This window comes from Mizuhopecten yessoensis, unplaced genomic scaffold (genome assembly GCF_002113885.1).
Source record: "Mizuhopecten yessoensis strain PY_sf001 unplaced genomic scaffold, ASM211388v2 scaffold9847, whole genome shotgun sequence".
In the NCBI taxonomy this organism is placed as follows: domain Eukaryota; kingdom Metazoa; phylum Mollusca; class Bivalvia; order Pectinida; family Pectinidae; genus Mizuhopecten; species Mizuhopecten yessoensis.
The window spans coordinates 2,629,798-2,656,751 of NW_018408252.1; the positions used below are offsets into that span (position 1 = coordinate 2,629,798).

At 35.5% G+C, this 26,954-nt stretch overlaps 1 protein-coding gene across 1 annotated transcript; it reads right to left on the minus strand.

Moving 5' to 3' along the window:
• Nucleotides 1-208: 208 nt before the first annotated feature.
• LOC110458933 (beta-3 adrenergic receptor-like) lies at nt 209-24,543 on the minus strand. The gene is made up of 2 exons (XM_021510918.1): nt 23,933-24,543; nt 209-4,788 (listed from the first exon to the last, which is right to left on the minus strand). Exons 1-2 carry the CDS (start codon nt 24,378-24,380, stop codon nt 3,869-3,871), a joined length of 1,368 nt encoding a protein of 455 aa, XP_021366593.1. The 5' UTR covers nt 24,381-24,543; the 3' UTR covers nt 209-3,868.
• Between the last annotated feature and the right edge of the window lie 2,411 nt (nt 24,544-26,954).

The following is a 26,954-nucleotide window of genomic DNA, read 5'->3' on the forward strand; positions in this document are numbered from 1 at the left end:
TTATTTTCTTTTTAATTTGCATTTTATATAAAAACATTTCAGCACTCACATATTCTTAAAATAACCTGTAAATAGCCATCGAACGTTTTCTTAAATAAACAGAAAAACGCATATTCAACGCACATTCAACGCTAAATTTAAAACGCACATCAAACGGTCAACGCAAACGCAATGCAAACCCAACGCAACGCAAACGCAACGCAACGCAAACGCAACGCAAACTCAACGGAAACGCAACGGAAACGCAACGCACTTTTGGTAAAGAAAAACGGTCCAGGGTCTGTACTTACACTATGTAGATCATATATCTGCAACATTTGGATCAAAACATTGATACAATGTGCTTGTTTATTTGTAACATTATAGATAGAAAAACACTTATTACGACGGAAGACAGTTTTTGCCCTGCGGCCTCAAACTCGATATGTACGGTTCCAGATCGTATAGCGATAAATACCAGCAATTTAAACAACTGTGACACACTCCCACCACTTACTTACAAAATAATGTATGGATCGTGTAGGGACTTAAGCAGCCTCCATACACCCTCGATATTCGATGAGTTACGCTCACTATCGCTCTCTGCACCTCTGGAATATGTCATAACAAAATTGAAGGCTCAGTATGAACCACTTTGTGGATGAAACGAGAAGACTATTATGATCCTTGATGTACTTCAAAAGAATCTCGCGGTTGCGCAACGGTAAAATTGAATGACTTTAAGTCGGGTGTCGCTCCTCTGTGATCTTCGAAGGACAGGCATCAGCCTAGCGATTGGTCAGGTGTTTTAACCCGAGATCAATCAAGTAGCTAGCCGAGTGCTTTCAAATATGCTATGACATATTCCATGAGTGCAGAGAGCGAAAGTGAGCGTAAACCCTGAAGTATCGAGGACGCCCTCGAGAGTACAAGTGCCCCTATTGCAACACGGGACATCACAAGACTCGATGGATGATGCAGGAGGCTGCAGCAACAACATGGCAGCAGGCTGCAATTCCAACCAGCAGCAGAGAGAGCCGACCAGTCCCTGGCTGGGTCTGATCAACCCAATCGGCGCACCTCTGGAGGAAGTCGTGGATAAGCGCCGAAACGTCTAACGAAGGAGGACTATCCACCCGATGATGGGACTGGCCAGCATTGGAATATTCCTATGTATTCAAGGTATGTACAACTGATACATTTAAAATATATCAAAATTGGAAAATTATAAATGGCAAATTAGGACCTATATGAATGTTTTGATTACTTGTAGCATTACAAGTATGGTAGTCACAGGTAACTACAGTAAGACTTGTTATACCACCATACTTGATATTAGATAACGCTTATAACGGTTCATCTAAGGAGTCCAACAGTTCCGCCCCCGATAACGTCTTCTCTCCTTGCAATATGTCACCAAATTGAAGATTCTGTACACGCACTCAATTATGATTATTGCTTATGAAAGTCCTTCTTTGGAATCTGATGGTACTTTTCTTGATATATCTTTTTCTCCTTGGAACACGCACGTCCAAATTAAAGGGTACGTATGCCCAACTATGTAAGTGATACAGAAAGACTAGTATGATGCTTTGATTAAGGTGAAATGAATCGTTTGATCGCAGAACGGTATAACGGTATAAGCGACCGTCTTTGAAATTTATTGTAAATTCTCTGTATTCTTCAAAGGGCAGATATAAGCCTAGCGATTGATCAGGTTTTTTTTTATGCCTGAAGCAAATCAAATACTTTTCTGCATGCCTCCAATTTTGCCGTATTCCAAAGGTGTAATAAAGGTAAGTTTATCGGGAGCAGAATCCTTGGATTTTGAAGGTGGTTACAGTCACATTTGTAATCTTTGGCGTGCTATTGATTAAAGAGCATGACACATTTATAACACATTTTGCGTATAGCGAACTGATTCTTGGGTTTCCTGCAGATGGTTATAAATACGGTTATTTTGTAGAGAAAATATGAATAATATATATACAAAGACACTGTCGATTCAAGAACTAGGTAATAAAACAACATGAACTACTTATTACATGGAATCGATGCAACACATGTAATATACAATTAGGAATTCCAGGAAGGCAATTACGGATAAAGGCGTTATACGGAAAGGACCGGTGATCCTTTTGTTTTCTTTTTTCATTTACATTGATCCTATCACAGTCATTCATTTAGGTAATCGCCCTTGATCACATTGTGAACATATTGTTGAATGCATAATGCTTGATTCTACCTCTTAAGTATGCCCTATGGATGCATAAATGTACATGATCGGCTTATCTCCCCTGTCTTTTGAGTTATCTCCCTTGGGATTTCTTTTTCAATCAAAGACCACTGATTATACATTGTGCTATCTAACTTGTTTGTGAATTCCCTGAAATATTACACTGATAATAGTTATACTACATTGGTTAGTTTCCGTGATTATACATGCATGAGTCATCTCGGTTATTTTATTTGATTATACTGCTTGAATTATCTTCCTTGATAATAAAATGTTCGAGTTATTTCCCTTGATTAAATATTTGTTGGATTATGTTCTGCCTGATTTATCAATAATAGTTACATTTATACTGCATGAGCTATTCTCTTGATTGTGAACTGATTGAGGAATCTTGCTTGATTGCATAAACTGCTTGAAAAATCTCTACTTGAATTCGATATTTGAGCTATCGCCCTTAACACAATTATATGTTTAATGAGTTATTTCCCTTGACAATATGTTTCATAAGATATATGTTTTGATTGTGTGCTTCATGTGTTATCTCCCTTGATAGTTGATTGCTTTAGTTGTCTGCGTTGATTATATACTGCTGGGATATGATATTCCATGCCTTAACCATACTTTGTGTTTCTTTCATTGATACCATACTGCTTTGGTTATCCCCCCTGATTTACTATGATCATGCGCTATTTCATCTTCCAATATACCATGCATGCTACACTTATTTCCCCTGACTACAGACTTCATGATTTTTTTCCTAAACACAATACAGACCTGGCTTGATTTAACGCCGTTATGTGTAATCTTCTTTGATTTCAATAATGCTGGGATGATCTTATTAGGGTACATATTGTCCGAGTTACCCAAAAATGTCGAAAAATGACTTAACATGTTGATGGGCCACATAAATCCGCCCGAACTAAAGGGGGATATACTCTACACATACTACACAATGACGTTTGTAAAGTTATAGTTAACCACCCCCACCCCCTATTCTAAATAAATACCCGTGGATAGGCCGTAGAACAATACAAAAATGAAACTTTTCAATAATTTCCAATTTTGCACATACGTTTGGATTTTCTCCCTTGACTAAATTACACAGTATGAATTTCATCATGCATTTTGTTATTAGATCATTCTTTCTGGTCACAAAATGCTTGAGTTATTACATAATTATTTGTTTCTCTTGAGTAAACAACGTCCTTGCCGGACTAATCACAAATCACGAATGCATTTGTAGTATTTCCACTGACAAGTCAACTTATTCGTGATTTCATGCGCCTTATTTTAACTTATGGCTATCTAAACGTCAAAAACAACAAACTCCTGACACAAGTACGTGGCCCTTGGTATTGTCGCCACTAGCCCCAACTTTTTCTTGCCCTGACACCAGACTTAGACATTTTGACAGAAAGATGTCAATATCTTAGTCTGGTGTCAGGGTCAGAGGAAACTCGGAATATGCCGCCACGTATTAAACCAAACCCATACTTGGAATATCTCCTCTGACTTTAGCAATCATGCACATTCAAAAATAAAACGCTGGTTCTATGGTTAAGGATCAAACACCTGAGTTGTCTTTTCTTGTTTCATATTGGTCACGTACAAACTATCAAAATAGAATTGAGTTAGCTGCAGCGAACAATGTTGTCACTTTCTACACGAACATAAAAGTCTTTTAAAGCCGTCCCCGAACTTCTTGTTCATGACGCCATATATGATAGGGTTACAGGCACTGTTAAGGTATCCGACTAGCAGAGTGGTCATATGTAGACCCCTAGGGACCCCGGCCGGGCCGAACATAGACAGTACCATGCTTATACAGTAAGGAAACCAGCAGCAGAAGAATGTCACCACAACCACAGCTAACGCCGTTGCTAGGCGAATCTCGTCAGCTCGAGCTTTCCCGTGCTTGCTTTTCCTGTGGATTCGAAATATTTTGTGCTTTTTGATAGTTTTTCCACTTGCTGTTGTCATACTTACATTGTATTTACAATTACTGTTTGACGTTTTTTCATAATTTGATTTTGATTCGTCGGCAGGCAGATAAACAGTGATAAGCTCTGACGTGGACATTTTATCTACGGTAACGCCTACACTTGGAGTACTTGAACTGGCACTAATGTCTGATGGTTCGATTGTTTTACTTTTACTTAATTGCGCCTTTTCATTTGAGGATATTGTCGAAGTGTCATCATAAGCCGATATTTTTTCCACAGCGAGACCATTCGGTACTTTTAAAAAGTTCTCCGAGGATGTTTGTTTCGTAGATTCTATGTTTTCTTCGGAGGATTTCTCTGGTATGGTTTGACAGCTGTTGGGATTGTTCGACGACTTTGGGGCCTGAGGTACCAGTTTTCTCTTGCTAGCTCTGACGGTGCGGAATATCAGTATATTGCAAATCGTCATCACACAAAATGGGACCCCAAAACAACAAATGATCATGAAGAAGGCGTACGAAGGTTCCACCGTCCAGTCACAGAAACAAAACGATTGTACTCGTATGAAGTCGTACGTCGACCAGCCGAACAGGGGAGGTAGAGATATCGTCACGGAAAGTGTCACACAGGCTGAAACATACAGAGACATTATTATAGTTATATCAAGTCAACCATATCATCATAAACATACCTACCAATGCGTAGCCAATCACAGATACAATAAACCAGATTTAGGTTACGAGTACTATTAAACTACATACTTTCTATTGACACTATTTAAGCATTGAGCCGTGTTGATATATCATTTACACTCTGGTGCATTACGATTTGTTTGCCTGCAGAGCTGAGTCATTTACATGTATTTTACACAGTTTCGATTACATCTTTACCAGTTTTGATCATATCTTTACCAGTTCATATCTTTACCAGTTTTGATCATATCTTTACCAGTTTTGATCATATCTTTACCAGTTTTGATCATATCTTTACCAGTTTTGATCATATCTTTACCATTTGTGGAATGTTTTAATATCATAGAAATTGGAATGTATCCTTTATGTTTGTTCAAAAATCAAAACAACCAATTTCCATAGAAAATCAGTGGTGCATCTATCTAACGTTACAGCTATGACGCCTTTATTATTAATTATTGAATAGTGGTTTCAATTATCATGTTACATATGCAATATGCTTAAAACTTTTCATGACACCTTTAGCCTGCTGTACAAAAATCGAAATGAAATATATATAACAAGTTTTTGGAGGTCAATGTATATAGTTCTTTAATTATTGATCCAAAATATATTGTCATTAAAGAGAGTCAAATTTACATATCTCAATTTCGACTATAATACAGACTAATTACATATTCATACAACGCCTGTAGGTTTATATTTGATATATGCTATTCTTATTTCTTATTTTTTGTAGGTCAATTTATGAAGCTCTTTAATTATTGACTCAACATTCATTGTTACTGAAGTGATTCTTAAATCTTGTGATTTAAAATAGGAATCTCCATTTCGACTATAATACAGACTAATTACATATTTATAAAACGCTGATAGATTTATTTTTAGATGTATGCCTTTTCTTCGTGTTTACAATCAAAAAGACACAGCAATAAAACTTGGATCTATTTTAATATTGGATTGTGTACAACGCTAATACAACTTCACAAACCTCTGTTTATGTGAATTAACAAAGCTAACTGGCACTTTGTCATCTGATCTTAGGTCTCGACACTGTAAGACACACTTTCAGGAAGGAAGCTAGTTCGCTGCTCGGGAGCTTGGAGCAATTTACATGACGTGCCAAGGTCTGTTAAGTACTAATGGGCGATTGATTATTGGAAGATAAAACAGGATCGCGTCAGCATTGTGACTTTTCTTCTTGAAAATACTCCAATGGGGATGTATTGTAAACAATTCCAATAATTATAGAGCAACATTGAATGAATGACTTGATACATTTACCAAGATTGGCTTGTAAAACATCCCCTCGTTAAGAGCAAAAATTAACATATCGTTCTTCTTGCTTCGTTGCACCCATTTCTAACCAACCGATATTAAGTTAGATAGATTTCAATTCGCATTCCAATTTTATGAATATGTATATCCGTATTCAGGTATGGTGTAATTTACGTAAATAACTTTATCGTCCACTCAAAATTGTCATTAATGAGGACAATAGTATGCTGTTTCATGCAACTGAAGTTTTTGCATATGATAAGACACTGTTTTTCTCATTAACGACATTTTAGTGTCGGCGATACTGTTTTTCAAAATATTTTGTTTTTCCTACATTGCCATTTAGCTTAATGTATCAATGTGTATATATGGACGTACGCAGTAGGTTTCTATGTTGTTGCCATCTACATTGTATATTGATGCCGTGGAACATTCAACTATTAAAGGTTTAGTTATTAAACCTTTTCAATTTATCGACAAAAGTACTGCATTGTCCTATCCTCAGAATTCCAGCTCACCATTCGAACAACAGGTACACTTATATCAATGTATCTATTACTCAAACACTAGAAATACGGCACAAATTCAAATTAGTTATTCTGATATTTAATCATGCTTCAACATGAAGCTTATAATCCTTTTTTGAATAAAAAATATAAATTAAAACGTGTATTCTCACACCTTGTCTAATTTACAAGCGATCTGTTTGAATCCGTAGAATATAGATTAAGACAGGTTCTTTGTTAACATTATATGAAATAGAAGTTGTCCTTTTTTTCAAACAAATAATATATTGTTTTTAAAATGTCGTGTTTGATATTTTACCTACGACCCCAGACATACGGAGAACGTAAAGGTCATGGACCATTAATTAATATGGTCAAACCTGCGGTTATACTTTTATATAAAAAAAACAACATACATCTACCTTTGTTCGCTGTTTGGCGGACAACGGTGGTTAAAAAAACCTCGAGACAATAATTAGACAATTCGAAGCATTTGGTGTATCATATAAGGATTTTAGATGCAAATGTACATTTTCAACATTTGATGACTCAGTTAATTACATTATCTTAACCTTGTTTTACAAAACCATTTTTAACCTCTTACATGTACCCCAGATTAGAATAAATGAATTTACATAAAACATTTTGTGGTAGTGTTCATTCACGCAAAGGAATCAAACATATATGTGGATTTTGTAAAATTAATCAGTTCTTTGAAAACAAAATCAATCTCTATTATTATCAAAATAAAGTTCTCGTAAATCTATGAAATCTTAATTTAAAAATTGAACTGCTTTCATTTGGCATTTACAAACAATATAAATGCCGGCTGAATAATGGCATAAATAATTTAATACTTCTGTTTGTCATTTTTGGAATCTGTTTATTTCATAGAAAATTGAATTATGCTTATCAATATTTAGCATCAAGTTTAAATTATGTATTGATCGCATATGCATGTTAAATGAATTGCACAGCCATCTTTCCAGGGATGGCCAGTGATATCCAACGTAACAATCATGACGTCATAATAAGAATAATAATGACGTCAACTATCGGGTCATGACATTCATTGGTTATAGGAATGCCATCTGAATATGGAAGGGTTATTTAGTGGTAATGTAATACTATGGTAAATATATTTTATACAACGAATCTTTATGCCAAAACTTGCACCACGCTTTACTGGTATTACACTATCCGCTTTCTGCCTTAAACTGACTAATACAGACACTTTTATCACATTGTCTGTATATACTAATTAGTCTAACAGCTCTCTTCCAGAGCAAGACAAAATACACAGGTCTAAATTATATCGTCCGGGTGATGAATTAATGTTTTGATACACATACTCTTATTCAATTTGGAATAACTATGCACTAGTACAGCCGACCTATTTTGTCGTATATTGATGTAGGTGTTAACAGACAAGGGATTTTATAAAAGAGATGCGGTTTTTTCCCCGTTGCTCTTATTTATCAGATATATTGATGACAATATCTTTTTGAATAGCAAAACATTTGAGAACTACAACCATCGAATTCATCTTCCAGTACGCGAAATGAAACTTGTCAAAAATATTTCTAATTCAGCTGGCCAAGTCTTTAATTTAAGATTCAGATATATTGATGACGTTTTGTTTCCTTGCAAAACAAAAATTCGATGACTAATCCATCGATAATTTGATAAACAACCTTCCACAGACTCTCTCAACTTTAGCTCTTTCATATCTTGACATTGACCTCAGTCCACAAATTAATGGCCCTCACACTGTTCAAACCTTTGACAATGTTACGGGATTAATTTGCCGATCGTTAAGTTTCCGTACCTAAGTACCACACTTATCATGCCGACATCCTAGCTAATGGAGTTAAAACGTCACAGTGGATGTGACACAGACAAGTTTAATACAATTACAAGACCTTACCGGACATTTGTAGACCCTGCTCAAGTGTATGGATTCCACTTGTTGAATTGGTCAATTGAGAAATCCGACCTAGCCAGGGCTCGTATTCATGAAATCGTTCTTATGCTCAAGGTTTGATTCTATGCTCCAACCAACTTTCACCGCTTAAATCTTGTCAAACGATCAAAAAGTCAAATGTAAACACTAAACATTTTTTTTTGGCTTTTAGTCTTTTTAATGTCTTTTCCAAATCATTGACAAATACGTTTTTTTTTATTGATCTACAATGGGAAAAAGATATTCTGCTTGGGCATGAAATCCATGCTTGAGCATGAAATCCATGCTTGAGCATTATAACAGTTTCGTGAATACGAGCCCAGGAGTGTCTATCCAAATGATTTCAGAAAAATTAAGAAGAATGAGATAATAGAACCTACCATGAAAGAAGACTAGTTTGAACTTGTTTGGAACTTCGGTGACAAGTATACTAGTATGGAACGTGACAGAAAACAGCATGATGGGTGTCAAATGTGGCGCAAGACGCATTTAATTTTCGCTTTATGGGGACATGCCGTTTTCGTATTTAATTGCAGCATATGACTCCCTTTTCATCGCCGCGATTTATCTGTGATATTATAAATGGGCTCGGGCATAAATTAAGGATCCCAAATAACGTCCGTAACATCTCATGTTCAAATCGCGATGCTTGATCCAGTTTAAAAATTCTCTAAGTTAAAAGCTTGATATTCGTTTTATTCTTTATTCAATTAAATTAAGTGTAAATTCATATTTTGAGATTATTTATTTAGGAAAGCATGAACAATTTTGACTTCTCTTTGAAATTATGACGTCTTCGTATTGTAACCTGTGACGTCACAATGGCTGATATCACATATGATAAATATCACCCATGTATGACATTGGAAAGCAGCCTGGGCTTATGACAGCCAAATATAAGGGTTGTAGGATTAGTATAAATTATTGACGACAGCTACACCTATTTTTTCTAACAATTGACATTAAGTTTAATCAAAAAGATTTCATGTACAAAACCAACAGATAAAGCCCAATACATTATTTGTATTATAGCCAAAGGTCAACATGCTTCAGATCATGTCAGTTGTTCATGATGTATCTGTATGACAGGAAGCTATAGTTCTTAATGTCAACACTTCGGGCGGAAATTCGTAACCGGAAACGTGTCCTTGGATCAACTTTCAATGGAAAATCTTTAAACCACAATATCTCCTTTTAAAGTATTCTTAGATGTCAGAGAAAGACCAGTCATCCAGGAACAGTAACATAATTTATAAAGGATTCAGATCAGATATTTTAACCTTTCTTTAACAAACTATGAATGTATTTATCAGAGACGATTTGGAGTCGCTAATCCAATATTAAGTGAAATTGTTTATAGAATTAACTCTAAGATTTAAATACGCAAATTCTTATGAGAGTTTGCTCACAAAGGACCCCGAAATATATTTACTAGAAAGTATAAAAACTGGCAAAGCATTGGAAATTTCAATTGTACAGGCCATTAACAACAGGTTAACCTGACTGATGGTAGATGTATTGATGGATACATTATAAAGTGTATTTAGTATACACTTTACTGGACCATTATAAAGAGTATTTAGTATACACTTTACTGGACGATTATAAAGAGTATTTAGTATACACTTTACTGGACAATTATAAAGAGTATTTAGTATACACTTTACTGGACCATTATAAAGAGTATTTAGTATACATTTTACTGGACCACTATAAATAGTATTTAGTGTACACTTTACTGGATCATTATAAAGAGTTTTTAGTATACACTTTACTGGACCATTATAAAGAGTATTTAATAAAAAAAATATCCCAGTTTTATCTTCCAAGGATTAGGAACACCGCAACCAAAAATACAATTAATTTATGAGACATGAAGCCTTGCAAAAAATATAAACAATTGAGTTTTTAGGATAGATACAATCACCAAGATGAAAGGATTTTACATTCATTAAATGACTCGAGCAAAAATAGTTTTTAAGAGACATCAAACATGTATTTAAGACTATCAACGATACCTTATCAGCTTTCATTTTTACGTCATATGTAAATCAAAGCAATTGTTTACCCGATCGGACACAGGAATAATGTATTCCCAGGAGAAACACATGGGTTTCTAGATTCATGTATGACTGTTTTAGGAGCGAATGGTCCCCAAACTCGTGATGGATGATTGTCATGTTTATCTAACTCTCATTAGGTAATTTTCAAATGGTAACAGACATTCGGTTAACCTTGTATTTTTATACATTTAAAAGATTAACTATCTCGATTAAGATAACCATGATGCCAGCCACCACTGGTTGAGGAACCTCTGGTTAATATCTGTTTATTTAACCTGGGATGTCGCTCTTGGGAAAACAAGTTTTGAGATATCATTATCCATACCTACATATATGTTCAAGGCCGACTAAAAAAGGAACTGTTGAAGCATTTGCACAACGATGTTAATTATTTAAACTGCTTTCAGTTGGCATTCATAGGCAATAGGAATGCCAACTGGACAAAGGTAAATTCAATGTTCAATCTGTTCATCTCATAATAAATTCAATTACACTTATTAGCTCACCGGAGCTTATGCGATACCGTGGCGTCCGTCGTCGTCCGTCAATAATTTCTTTAAACGACTTCTTATTATTAACCACTGATTTGAATTTGACTAAATTTGACTGGAAGCATTCCTAGGTGGTGGGGATTCAAAATTGCATAAATAGTGGGGCTGACTCCCCAGGGGGCTGAGGGGCGTGGCAAAAAGGAGTCAATTTGGCTATATTGCTTTAAACGACTTCTTCTCTGGAACTAATAGATAAATATCAACCATATTTGACTGGAAGCATCCAAAGGTTGTGGAGATTTAAAATTGTACAAATGGTTGGGCTGACCCCCAGGGGGCTGAGGGGCGGGACCAAAAAGGGGTAATTTGGCTATATTTCTACAAACGACTTCTTCTGTAGAACTATGCACTGGATATCAATCATATTTAATCAAAACCTTTCATGGGATGCAGGGATTCAAAATTGTACAAATGTTGGGGCTGGTCCCCCAGGGTGCTGAGGGGCGGGGCCACAAAGGGTTATTTGGCTGTATTGCTTTAAGCGACTTCTCCTCTGGAACTAAGAGTTGGATATCAACCATATTTGACTGGAAGCATCCCTAGGTGGTGGGGATTCAAAATTGTACAAATGGTGGGGCTGACCCCCCAAGGGACTGAGGGCGGGGCCAAAAGGGGGCAATTTGGCTATATTGCTATAAACGACTTCTTCTGTAGAACTATGCCATGGATATCGATCATATTTGGCGGAAGCATTCATGGGAAGCAGGGATTCAAAATTGTACAAATGTTGGGGCTGATCCCCCGGGCTAAGGGGTGGGCCAAAATAAGTTTGTTGCTTGGAAATGGTTGGGATCCCCACCATATAACCTCATATACAATTGCTGAGTATAAAGAGAAGAATGCAAATTTGCTTCCAGGATGGCCCTAGGGTCTGGCCCAACCCTTGGAGACATAGTCCCTGGGCCATAGCTTTAAAACGGTTGAGATCCCCACCCCAAAACTATATGTACAAATGCTGGGCACGAAGAGACGAATGCATTCATAATATTAGAATAGACCATGGGGTCTGACCGAAGCCATAGGGTCCTAGTTTCTGAGTCAAAGCTTGGTAACAGTTGAGAATCCCACCCTATAACCATATAGAAAATTGCTGAGTATAAAGAGATGAATGCACATATGCTTCCAGGATGGCCTAGGGGACTACCCAGCCTTGCAGACTTAACCCCTGGATCATAACTTCGAAATGGTTAAGATCCACACCCCAAAACTATATATATAATTGTTGGGCATAAAGAGACGAATGAAGTCATGATATTAGAATTGACATCAGGGTCTGCCCAACCCTTGCAGACTTCACCTCTGGGTCATAACTTTGAAACGGTTGAGATCCCCACCCCAAAACTATATATACAAATGCTGGGCAACAAGAGACAAATGCAGTCATGAAATTATAATTGATCCTAGGGTCTGGCCACAACCCTAGGGACCCAGTTTCTGAGTCACAGCTTGGAAACAGTTGAGATCCCCACCCCATAACCATACATACAATTAATTGCTGGGCATGAAAAATCTAATGCAGATATGCTACAAGGATTGGCCTTGGGGTCTGGCATATTTTGCCATAATTGCTTAGATATCCAGGTGAGCGATACAGACCCTATAGACCTCTTGTTATTATTTAGCATTTAGTTCAAATAATGTATGTATCGTGAATGCTTGTTCAATGAATAGAACAGCCATCACCCAGGGAGGGTAAGTGGTATCCAATGTAACAATTATGACGTCATAATAATAATGTCGTCAACAATCGGTCTATGGCATTCATAGCCTATTTGAAAGCCAACTGAATTTGGTAGGGTTATATAGTGGCAATGTCATACGATGGTAAATATTGTGATAAGAATATACCAGACAATGCTGAATATTCTTTCTATGACACAGGTCGTTGAATATTTGCTAAGAGTAACAAAAGGAAATTAATTAGTTAATTATTAATAACCATTTCATATAAAGGGAAACAGATTGGATGCAACTCTAGGAAACAAATTATAAGTTACGCCATGCAGTCTACATTATCATTACAAGAGCATTAGTGGAGTGTAAGACCTGCTCCATTGCTGTATAAAATATGTGACATATTTCGCGTTAATCACTTGTTATGTGGTAACGTAATTCAACCTCTGTCTGCACTCACGTAAGTGGTTGGATTAAGCTTTCTTTCTCACTACATAGATCTTTAGCTTGTATGACTAAATAAATATACTAGATATCATGTTCGTTTACCAGTAACGGTTTAGGTTGATAGCTAAAACACAGGCAACATTTTTGATGAGAACATCTACAATTGCTAAGGTCATTAAATGAAACGAGTGTATATATACTAATAATAATATACAACATTTGATATAGCGCCCTATCTAGCGAACATAAGCCACTCTAAAGCGCTTTACATTACATATATATACAATTAATACAATTTAGCATATACATTAAACAGTATATTTTTTGAGGAAGGCACTAACTACTAGTCATATGCCACCTGGCTAATATCTCCTGCTGGAGATGTAATGTGTTATACCAACTATCGTTTTCCCCTTTTGATTTAGGTAGCAGTGTACAGTAGAAATGGCTTGACCCTAAAAATAAAGGGCATGTCTCAGATAAACATGGATAGTGAATTCAACCTGCACAACACACCTACATATATATACATATTTATAAATTACATTTTGATTTCATTTTGTTTAGAAGACTGATTTTTTTTTCAAAAACTGTTTTCCCCAGATTTGGGACTTAACGCCAAAATATGCAAAAAAAAACATGATTTTTAACCCAAAATTTGACCCCCGCAAGTAGCAACACTTTTCTTAAAACCCGTCTGAAATTAAATACCGCCTACTCGGTAACAGAAATACTCACGTTTAAGCAGAAGTCTTTCCGGTGGATTTTTCACAATATTTACACATGTGCTGAGTACAAAAATAGACAACATGAAAAGATAGCTTTTGTTGTGTAGACACAGATTTGTAAATGTCCAAAACTGTGGTATCAAACCATTCGGGTTTTTTTTAAATTATGAAGCCCACATAGTTCACTTCATCATGTATATGGCAATTTTAGTGCTGATTTTGTTTTAAAATGTTGATACATGTTATATTACAGGGGTTATTCATTTTATAAAAAATATCATCCATGGCCATCGTACACTACTGTACACTGCTACCTTTGTATGACTAGACATTATATGCCACGTCATTATGCAGCAGACTACGGGGACCCTGTAGCGGGAGTATAGTCATCAGGCCCTTAATTTGGCAGATGCTAGATCGCGTATATATATATTCAAGCTGAACACCATCAGCAATAATGACAATAAACCACTTGAATAGAGGAAGTCTGACATTTATTTCTGCCATTTAACCAACATTTTAAAAACATTTTACTGCCTACAGATGCACTAACATTGCATTGTTTGATGATACTATAACTCAAATTAAACTCGATGTAGTATATACAATATGCAAACAAATTTTAACAGTTCAAACTTATTAGTTGCCTAGAATCGATTATAGAAGACTAAATCCATTAAAATCTGTTTTGTATTTGTGTGATCATTTTTATCCTCGATGATGTTCGGTATATACATATTAACATTGACAGGTATTTGTACTTGAATTGAATTTATGCCAAATAAATTAACTGGTACGATGTGCCTTAACCATAGGTAAATATCAATGTATTTTAAACACATGAATTGTTTGTATTTTTCATGTTATCAGATGGCCATAGGCAGTTATTAAAATATTAAATAAATAAATATGGAACAAGGACACTTTACAATATATGCATTCATGTTGATAAACGAAAGGTGGGTTTTTCCAGCATACATTACCATAGCGTTTGCCGATCTAATATTTTGTACAGACAGCATATATTATCTGTTTCTGCCAATAAGTGACCATATATATAGAAAATAAATCTGTATAAATATGTTTCACTTTTCACATAAAGTAAATATCCGATGATTTTGTTGAAACTTATTAAGATAACAAGAAAAAGTGTTTTTTCGTGTAAACTCTACATATGCAAAACAGAATTGAAGAAAACAACATATGTAAAGTGTTTTTCACATCAATATATGTTTGTTATTAATCAATGGGGATGGTAGCAATTCATGACTTCACTAAAAATCCCACTGTGGTGGTCACATTTGGGGCACAGTTTAAGTAGGAGGCCATATGTATTCTGCAACTACTCTATATTTGTGATTTGAACACAGATTCGTCATCGATGAACTAATTAACGAATTGGTATCAATGTAAACTACATTACCATGACATCGGAAACCACAAATAAGGGAAAAACTGTTTCATGATACTGAAGCAATATCAATCAATTTCCCCGACCATGCGTTTCCATTTCATTTGGAAATTGATTACCATAACAACTTGTAACGCTGGAGATGTCGGTTAGCACGCGTGTCCTATTTGTCTCGAAATGATTTAACTGATTAAATGGCCGACACTAATACAACTAACTAGTATAGATCTAAGTGTTTTTATGTTCTTTAACTGTATTTAGAACGAACTAGGTTGACTTGGCAATATACGATTTATTTACATTTTCTAAAATAGTTTAAACTAATTCAATTAGTTAATCTGATTATCCGGCTTCTCAACATGTACAAATTTAAAGATTGACTATTCGTACTCTTGATAGAAGCAAACTACTTGTTCTACCGGATCGTGACCAGGAACTTCAATGAGAAGAAACAATTCATATGATCTGTCATCCTGATGATTCAAGGGACTACGCTCTCTTACGTTCTCTGCAAAGTATGAGAGCTTAACCTCTCGAATATGGATGATGGCGATTTGTAGATAGTGATAGAAATCACGTACATGCGCTTTCGAAAGAAGCATCTTAAAATTCCATTTAGTCGTTTATATGGCATTACTACTTTTACTACTACTGCAGATAGCGAAAGTGAGCGTTACCTCTTGAGTATCGAGGACGCTAGCTACTAAAACACTTGAACTTCTTAAAAGATATATTGCTGGTTACTGTTCAACCCTTTTGCTAAACAATAACATATTTACAAATGGTGCTTAAAATATGGACGATTAAATGTATTTTATGCTTTAATTCAAATATACTACAAAACTCTTTCAGTCGGAATGGGTGCTCTTTCTGAACGCAGTAATACACAGTTGATATCACGCATGCAAACATGCACCCTCATACTACAATAGTGAGGTTTCTTTGAAGAAAAGCAAGTGTAGTAGTAAAAAGCAAAGTAAACATCCGTTTGTGCATGCAGGCACTTACACTAATCACTTAATGGACGTTACTTCGCCCTGATTCTTGTTGAAAATGACATTATGGATGTACCTTTTGCAGAAGTTTCTTTTATAGACACAAAACACTTTGATCGCCGGAGCTAGGTTACTAGAACTGTTAGGTTTTATTTTAATTTGTGTTCCTGGAAGCATTTAGTGTTATATTTTAAGTTTGCTTTTGAACAGTTTAAATGTTTACGACAAAATCAGAACGCAAAAATGCTATAAAAAGGCCCCCGCGTGTCCAATTTCTTTATTTTCTTTTGTTGTGTATTGCAAAAGGGATTGATCAAAATTCGCTGAAAGACCCGTTACCCAATGCATGTAAAACACTAGCTGCGATAACGTAACTTCTGACGACGAGTCATTATTTATGTTACATTGTGCCTGCCATCAAAACACTAGAGATTTCAACTATATTTTTTCACGCGAACTGTAACCTACGTTATTTTTCATTGGATGCCACTATTATGGGACAAGGACAGTGACATATCACTAATTAAGCAGCCAAGCTGGTTAGGGCAGCCGTGTCGTGGTCGGAGGTACTGGGTTAGAATCCGGCGCCGTTGACGTTGGAGTTTTTTTTAGTATATTTGATCTAAAAATATCTTTTTAAAACGCTTATTCTAAAAATTATTGGTTAAGTCTTCTAAGTACATTTACAATAATCCTATTTTGTTTTGGGATTACACGAATGCAAATGGTAATAAAGGTGCCGATTTAAAATAAACCCATTCCAATTCTATGTTGCCGTTCGATATTTATTACACAGAACAGACCCAATCATATTGAAAAAACCTTTGGGTAGAATTGGCAAATTTTACATCGAGACACATGTCTTCCTCCGCAATGCGGGAGTTTTAATGATTTAAGTATATATACATGTAAGACCTCGGCATACTAGTATTCATTGCAATTCTACCGTGACTGGCAAACTTAACACTATACAAAATATCAAGACCCCCTGCGTGCTTCCATTCGGCCTGAACGAGTGATAAACATGATGGGTTAAAAATAATATTGTTTCATAATTGTTGTACGATAACGAAAGCTGAAATATAAACTAGCTCTTGGCGAATATGGCTTTTAGCGGTAAAGGGGATATACACTGTATTTATCTTTATTAATAAACCCAGGTATACAGTACTAGTCCGATAATAACCAACATAACAGTTTCAGTACCCTAACCGCTCGACAACTTTATATTTATCTTTACTGTATTAATGATTAATCGGGATATTTCAAATATCACACGAACAAAACTATTTAACTATCTTTCATTTCTGGTACTTTTATTTATTTCAAGATATGAAATATATGATATACAAGAATTCGTGCAATGTAGGTCATTTACTGTAAACTGATAGTCAATCTCCGGAAATACCTCGGAAATGAAGCAAAGAAGGGAGGTTTTATTGTCAAACAAACGCCGACAAGGAGTACAGACGAAATTCCGGGTATTGTTGTTTCCATTGTTGATAATGACAGATGTCTGCTGTATCGCTTACACATGCATGTATCTATTGTTTGAGATTTTATGATACTAGGTTAAATTTGACTGCATCCATTAACTTATAACCAACATATATATTCCTTTGAAATACATAAAATGTAAAATGAATACAAAAACATTTTCTTATAAGTTACTTAATTCCGTTTCATTCGGCAATTAAAGTATTGATATATATCTGACCTGCAAAGGGGAAGGGGAAGCGAACTTTTGATGTGACATGTCCGTCGTCCGTTACTGAAGTGTGTATATTATATGAACTATTCCACTCCTCAAAACAAATTGCATTTACTAGAAAATTCTTTGTGCTGTAGATCAAGAGAACGCAATTGCGTTACTGCAAAAATTGCTTCACTTTTGGTCGCTCTCTCTCTCTTCTCTAACGATTTTGTTACAAATGCATAAATGTAGTTCCATTGAGATACTACCGTCAAAACACTGTTATGGAACTACATTTTCATTTGTATATACATAGTTTTGTTTTAACGAAGCTATGTGTAGTACCTTTCTTACTATGTATATATATTTCCATTATGTCTTACATTCAAACAATGGATAAAGAAAGTGTCCATTCGACAGCTGGAATACTCGCTATCTATTTAGTTGAAAGGGAACATTTCTTCTTTTTTTTGTTACAAATAGTGGAATGCTTTCCTCACTTTTAAATGGAACTCTAATTAATTTTGATAATCTACAGTATTGATTAAGAACGACTTGATAGAAAAAACAGCAAAATTCACCCTTCGGGCTTGTCAGTGATCAGGAGATTTTTTCTTTCAACTGTATTAAGCCGTTCTTTATTTTATATCAATAAAAAATACATACAAATGAAGTTAGGCAGACTCAGGAGTAATGGAACGTGTTTCCAGCAAGCGAACGCCTACAAATGAATTCGGTTAACATCTAAGGGACAGAGCGGTCGTAGATTGTTTATCGAGGAAAACTAATCGATAAATGTTAAAAGGCACTTAGTAGGTATGCTGGTTGGACGACGAAGACGATGACGACGATTTCTTTTATAATTGTTTAGCTGTTGTTTGACATTATGTTTAAATATCTGTCATTCGAAATTCCTTGCTTTTGTGTCTAAATACATTTTTTTCTTGTAAAACTATCTTGTCTTAATAAGATATGATACACTCACAATGTTACAGAAGAAACTTCTTGGACCTATTCACAACTCACCTAAATGTCTTTCCTTCTTTTTAACAATATTTCATTTAGTACCTAGATATTTAATTAATAATGCCATTTTATATGATGTTAGCTCCATTTTCACTTTGTGTAGACATTTTTCAGATAAATAGCAACAATTACTCTATACTCAAGATTTGTTAAGTTTATTTTCAGATACAGAATCTGTATGATCCCCTACCTCGGACATACCAAAATCCTTAAAAATGGAAGTTGTTGTTCCCTGCTTAACGTTCAACATTTAGGGGAATGACAACAACGGGTTCACCCGTTGTCAGTATAATGTGACCGGGCGGAACGCTGTGCTCCTCGGCATGGCATTTCAGTGAGATAGCACTATAAAGTCGGCATCAGATCGGCGCTATCACAAGGAGGCAAGCACACCAACTTCCCCGTCTCCTTCATACACGCACGCAAGCACGCATACACTAAACACATGGAGGCACGTCCTTAAATGAATTTAGTTGTTAATAGGATGTTAAACAAAATTAAACCAAACCAAACCAAACCAAACCATCTACACCGGACTGCAACATGTTTAAAAAAAATGCATACATGTACACCTATAACAAAGTTCGGTTATGGAAGATATTTAATGTGAGATCGTGGTAGTGCTCTTCTCCGACACAGACGGCACTAGTAACACTGTCCACTATTCACAACACTCTGCTTTTCTAATATCCATCACTTCCCGTGCCTCTGTTGCCTTCTCCTTGTAAATTCGATTCCTTCTGGTATTTTCGTTTCATTAGTGCCGTTTGCATCGAGGAAGACCAGAAACACGACTTTTCAACATTTATGATAAAAATGATTGACATGTTTAACAAGGTATGTTAGGTCTGTAATTATATATTTCATTTCCTGAACAATCCAGTGTCTATCGAGTCTGATTTTAAATGTATCTATTGGTGGTGCTGACATCACATCCTCTGGAAAACTGTTTCTTACTTTTACTGCTTGTAGGGAAAAAGTTATTCCTTATTTCAATGTTTGAATGTTGTGGATAAAGTATTTTGGAATGACCTCTGGTACAATGTCTTTCGAAAATGTCCTGCCACAATTTAGGGCAATCTGACGCGTTTCGATTGCTTCCTTAACATCCCATCTTGCACGTCTGAAGCCAAAGGTCGGTAAGTGTGGTTTTTTAAGCCGGTCCGGATATGACAGATATCTAAATCCCAGAATTTGTTTTGTTGCCCTTCTTTTGGACCCTTTCAAATATATCAATATGCTTATTTTTATGTGGGTAGCATACCGTGTTGGTATATTCTAAATGAGTTCTACACGAAAGCAGAAAAGTACGTTCATTCAAGTGTTAAGCAGTTCGTCGAATGAGCGCAGACATTGAAATTGCCTTCTTTTTTTTACCTTCGCCCTTGTTTGGTTTTCTTATATTAGAGTATTGTCTTTAAACACTCCCAAATCCTTATTATGGCATATTTCATCTTGTGCTTCATTAATTAGGTAATACGTTCATTCTCTCAATACACGACCGATGTGAATGGATTATCACTTTCCATGATTGAACTTCAAAAGCCATTTGTCGCTCCACCCTGAGAGTCTTTTCATATCCATATGGAGAACGTCTGTGTTTTTAATCCCACGCATCAGTCTGTACATTTTAGTATAGTATCAGCAACAAAAAGCTAGCCGGAGGATTGGATAAAATCGGGAAGGTCGTGACTTAAGGGTGATGGCTGATGCTATTTATCCAATATGATCCCTGTAGGAACTCTGTGTTAAGATATCATTTTTCTCTGTCTCTGTTTTTTTTTTATTCATCTGCCATATTTCGATATTTTCCAAGTGGGAAACAATGTTTGATGTTTACCGTCGCGTTGTAAAATATCTTTGTACTTTTTATCAGTTTCAATCTACATGAGATTTTTTTCAAAAAGCTTTTCCACTCTACCAGGGATATAACTGTCTGGTTTAATTATCATGTAAAGATCAATATTGATTTTTTCATGGTTTTCAGAAACATAAAAAAAAATACTTCTAGATTTCATATAATTTCCTTCACTTATGAATATGAGCCGTTTACATTTTTGTATATTCTTTTGAGAGAGAAAATATCAATATGAAAAGTGTTCAATACATATCAAGTTCAAACGTTCTCTACAATGAATTCATTAAACGGGTATTAATAACCTTAATTGTAAAATCTTGTATTTCCTGATTATCCATAAAGTCATATATATAATTGATATCGAAATCGCCCGATCAATATACCACTGTTATTATCATTTCTCTGACTATTATCCCTAAGGTGCGCACTTTTAAACTGTATCCGCTAATAAGGGCACCATATTAAGCGAATGTCATTTAGTCCATTGAACAGACAACTTCATGTAACGATTAAACTAAAAGTGACCTATTAGATTCGCTTTTGTATCGAGTAGCCGGAAGTGACGTCACCGACACTTACCGACCCATGGTAATTGATTTCTGCTGTAGTTAGGCAGTAATCAATTAACTTATGGTCTAATGGGCATCGACTAGAACAGATAATTCATGGAAAATTAATGTCAAATGTTGATGACAATGAGATTATAGAATCTTATGCAGCGTAAAATCGATAGTTTGACTATGACAAATATTAGGTTGTTTAGCATGGCGAAGAAGTGTCCTTGTATTTCATGAATAGATCAAGTAGAAATATTTAGGATGCTGTGATTGAGAGATTAAGTTAATTTGAAATTAATAACCAGTATGAGTTGACATATAGTATATGGATTTCCGTATTAGGTTGACATTTTACTGGTCTAAAGGATTATTTTTTGCATCGAGTTATGTTCAACGTTTGTCTCAACAAATTATTATTGGAGTGTGGTCTTTTTGTGAATCAATGATTTTTTTTCTACCGTTGAAATCGTTTTAAGTTTTGTATTATGTTGAAAAATGAATTCACATATAAAGACGTTGTTAGTTTTCAATTATTGCTGTTTTCATCTCTGTGATATCGTGTTATATTCTTCGAAATGACAGGTTGGACATTTTATGTCGGAGATTTCAAATATGGAACAATTCCCCGAATGTACTGAACTTCCTGAAATCTTAACCCTCGAGGTATTTTTTTTAATTCTTCAGCCTGAGACTGTCATAGATTGAGCTTTATAAAATCTTTCCCAGAGGGTTGATTTTTTCTTTCTCACCTCAGAGGTAGGGAAAGATTCATGATGACATCAAAGTCACGTGTAGCTTATTGTCAAACCCAGAAGGTTGACAAAAATTTCATTCAGGTTTAAAATGGGAAACATACCTGTTAAGGGTGGAAGACATGTCTGTGATCGAACGGTGTGTGTGAGAATTTTGTGGAGGACGGGAAACATTTCTGTGAAGGTCGGGGAACATTTCGGTGAAGGTAGGTTAACATTTCTTTGGAGGACTGGGAACATTTCTGTGAAGGTCCGGGGACATTTCTGTGAAGGGTTGGAGATTTTTGTTGAAGGAGTGGATATTTTTCTGTAAAGGGCGGGACATAAATCTATGAAGGGTTGAAGGGTGAGAAAATTTAACTCGAGTTAGATAATCATGATTATCAACCATCACATGTTTGGGGAACTTTTTCTCCAACAACGTTCCGATATCATAGCTAAAAACATATGGTTCTTTTGAAAATACATTAATCCTGTTTCCAATCGGGGAAACAATTGCCTTGATCTGTGACGTCACAATGGAAGATGACGTCGCAAAGCATTGTTACTTGACGTCCTAATGAAAAGATTGACCAATGAAATAATGTCCAGTGTGGTTTTAACTACCCACTTGTAGGTAACCAAAAATGTGTATCAACTCCTAGCAGGTTTATCCAATGAAATAGGTCAGGAGCAAGGAAACATATAGTGGTTGCGGAAGAAAATTTATGTTAAGGATGGGAGACAATCATTTGAGACATTTATATGAAGGGTGAGAGGCACATCTATTCAGGTTGGGAGAATCCATTAAGTTCTATGTGATTCTAGTCACACTTAGGTTTCTGTAAGACAGTATCAGTAATGACGGATCTAAAGATGGTTTTTGGGTAATACAAGATAAATATTTCATAAAAAAAATACTATTTAAAAAAAATGGTATATGACTTAAGGGCATATGTTACCTTTTGACTCTTACCTGTGCGTTTTTCCCCCTTTTGTGATTTTGCATTAGCATTATACCATACATTACATACGTTTAACACATGTACGGTATTACATTGTAAAATTTATGTAAGCTGTACTGCTTTTGAAATAATTCTAATTGAATTAAATTGAATCATATATTTCAGAATTTCTAAGTTGCATGTTATACAAAGTTAATGTACGTATTGTTATGTACATTTCAAATGCACCATCAGTTCTTGTGTACCTTTAAAATGAATCAATTCGTGTGTACCTTTAAAACGAATCAATTCGTGTGTACCTTTAAAATGTATCAATTCGTGTGTACCTTTAAAATGTATCAATTCTTGTGTACCTTTAAAATGTATCAATTCTTGTGTACCTTTAAAATGTATCAATTCTTGTGTACCTTTAAAATGTATCAATTCTTGTGTACGTTTAAAATGTATCAATTCTTGTGTACGTTTAAAAATATGAATTCCTGTGTAATTTAAAATGCAAATATCATAAAGTATTGTGTTCTTTTTAAGCGTATCATAAATTCGTGTTTACCTCTCAAAATTATCATCTAGTCATTATGCATAAGTAAACATGAAAGGATAAAAAAAAAATATGCAAAAAAAAATAAACATACTCACCCGTTATCATTAATGCTGTATTTCGTCTTGTGTAAATTTTCCTGAAGTAAATCGGCTTGCACACCATGACATACCTGTTAATGCTGATGTTACATAGTGACAGAACACTTGTGACTAAAGTCAACATATTTATGAATCCAAACAGCACACAGGCATCCGACGACAGAGGCCATGTACCCCCTCCAAACAGTGTTATAACAGTGACAGGCATGTTACAAACAGACACAAGCCAGTCCGCCGTTGTTAGACCGAGAATAAAGAAGTTGGTCACCGTCCGGAGTTCTTTTGACCGACATATTATTATCCATATGCATGTATTTCCTCCTATCGCCAAAATGGATATTATTGACAATAACACGCCTTCGATATAGAGTTCCACCAAAGAACCTCCATCTGTTAAATCGTACACTGATGGATTAAGATTGTCCTGGGTCACGTTCGAGTCCATTTCAGATTGCAATCGTTGGTCTCCAGCAATGGGTACATGTATAATAATACCGACACCGCTGTCCGCCAAATTAACGCCAACGATCTTATCAATCTCTTGACTAGAAAACAATGAAATCCTGAACAAGTGTCCGTCACAACATTTCAGATAGTTGCTGACTTCCTTGTAAGCAGAGACCGGCGACTTAACTTGACCTTCGAGATGTCTCGTGAATCAAAGTCAACACGTACAATATAGCGGAGTTATTAAAAAAAAAATCAGTGAATATCATCCTCTTTTTTTTCATCGTCACAATATCTGTCCACTGTTTAATGTGTTGTGATAAAACAGTTGGCTACGTACATCACATCACGTACGTTTGTAAATAACATCGAACTTAATTTACAATGTAAATTTAAGGAATGTCATAGAGATGATGATGACAAAACAAAACTTTCACTTTTTTCATTGGATAGGAAAATGTTGTTTCACCGACATTTCTTTACGATGTACTATCTGTTAAACGTTTTATAATTGTTCCCATACACCTCAGTTTACAATAAGGATACAGAGAGCCAGAAAGCCGTCGTACTTATCTTTGTCACGGCTAATAAATACATACAGTCCTAAATCCACATAAAATCAGGTCCGATAGACGAGGAAAATACAGGAGCACTCAATGTGAAAACTGATGAACGCTGTTGTTGCTAAAACCGGTTTTTTTGTGATAACTTGTAGCTGTTTGACCCAATTGCCATGTCAACCGTTACTATCGTGCGAGTTCTTAGTTACCGCAGCGACAATACATCAGCGCTCCCTTAGAATTTATCAATATAATAATCCCGTGGTGTGACCTCTATTAAAATGTTCACGTTTCATTTTTCTAACGCAGTCGCATTAGTCTATCTTATTGTTCCGATATAGTTTATATAAAGATAGCATTACGCTCTCACGGCCACAGACACGCAACGCTCGTCAAGGGCTCTATAGTACTTCAGGGTACACACCTAGCCACTGAACCGTACGGGCCATCAATGACATTTAATGTCCGCCAGCGACATAAAATCCGGGTAGGGTATATACGCACGTGACTGGACACACGGATTATCAGTGATTTAATAAAAGTCAGAAACTTAAATTTAAACATTTAAACTTAAAGTGAGATTTATGATAGTTGCGGATGTTTGTATCTGAACGATAAGTGGTTTCGTTGCTATAATTAGAATAACATATTGTAGATCAGAAAACCATTTGATTAATTTCCCAACGAGACTATCGGACGGTACTGCAGCAAAGGACTTTGCCTCATCTGTACATTATTTGTTCCGTTTCCCCCTACCATTTATCCGGCGCCCTAGAAATAAGTTAGTGTGACAATACATTCTTGTTTCTATTTTTGATGATTTTTATCCGGAGCGTATTAACTTCTATCTTATAATATACGAACAAAAGCCATATTTTGAAAATAATTGAAACAATAGGCATATCTTTGAATTAATCCGATATGTCTTTAAATGAAACAAATATCATGAAACGAAATAAGCCTATATTTATATGAAAAAATAGGTATCTTCTAACGGTTTTTCGAACATTTTTTAATCTATTTAAGATAATATCATATTAATTATTTATATAAAAAATCATATAATGAGCAGAATGAATATATATCTTTTTATCTATGAGATATATACTCAAACAAATGAAATATTTCTTTAAGTAATTAAACATTAAGTTGTCTAACCTAAAATACATTTAATTTAATAACCGTTAAAGTATGAATTTTAAAAAACAAAGAAATACATTAGAAGATTTAAAGCTAGCAAACAAGCAAAATAAATTCGATTTTATTCGAAATTGAGGGGGAAACGAAACAAAAGAAGAAAGTCTTCATGAACTTTACAAAAAAACCTGGATGATCCGTCATTATGTCGCTAGTCTACGTGGTACTTTAACATTTTAAAACACAGTTAATAATGTTTGAATGCGGTAGAAACTGAAATCTCAAGGCAGAAAATCCAATCGTGGTCACGATTACAATAATGCAGCGTAGATTCGGGGCACTCCGTTAGGAAACCTTCGTTACTTAATTCATGTAACAACAGGAAAAATCTGTCAAGTTATTTTTGTATTACTGTACTCGATCATACTGTAGGTAGATATGGCCAAATGGTTAATACTCCGGTCTTCCGAACCGACGACAGGGGTCCAAAAACCAAGGTTGAGTATGAAATTGTCTGGCCTGGGTGATATAGTGTCCTTGCACTATGGAAGAACCATACTGTTGGAATCACAATCCTATCGCAAAACATAATATGAATGAAACTGCAGCATAAACGCATGCATGCACACAAGGGGTGGTGATAAGGCAGGTGGCATAGTACCAGCATATGCATATTACTATAAGGTACCTTACTAATCGTATTACATCATGTATTTTATCAAAATAGGGTTTGATATGAAATGCCTGTATATTTCTTTTGCATATCAATATTTCTCCAATAACTGCGAAAACAACCATTGATTATCGGTTACATTGTATGATTCTATCAATTTTCGTGATGAATTAATTCCCCCCCCCCCCCCCCCCCCCCCCCC

Excerpts from the sequence above, each read along its gene's own strand:
- LOC110458933 (XM_021510918.1), bottom strand. The coding sequence starts at position 24,380 with ATGGACTCGAACGTGACCCAGGACAATCTTAATCCATCAGTGTACGAT. Across the intron at positions 4,789-23,932 it reads TACAGCATTAATGATAACGG|CCTGTGTGACACTTTCCGTG; the intron begins GTGAGTATGTTT and ends TGTATGTTTCAG.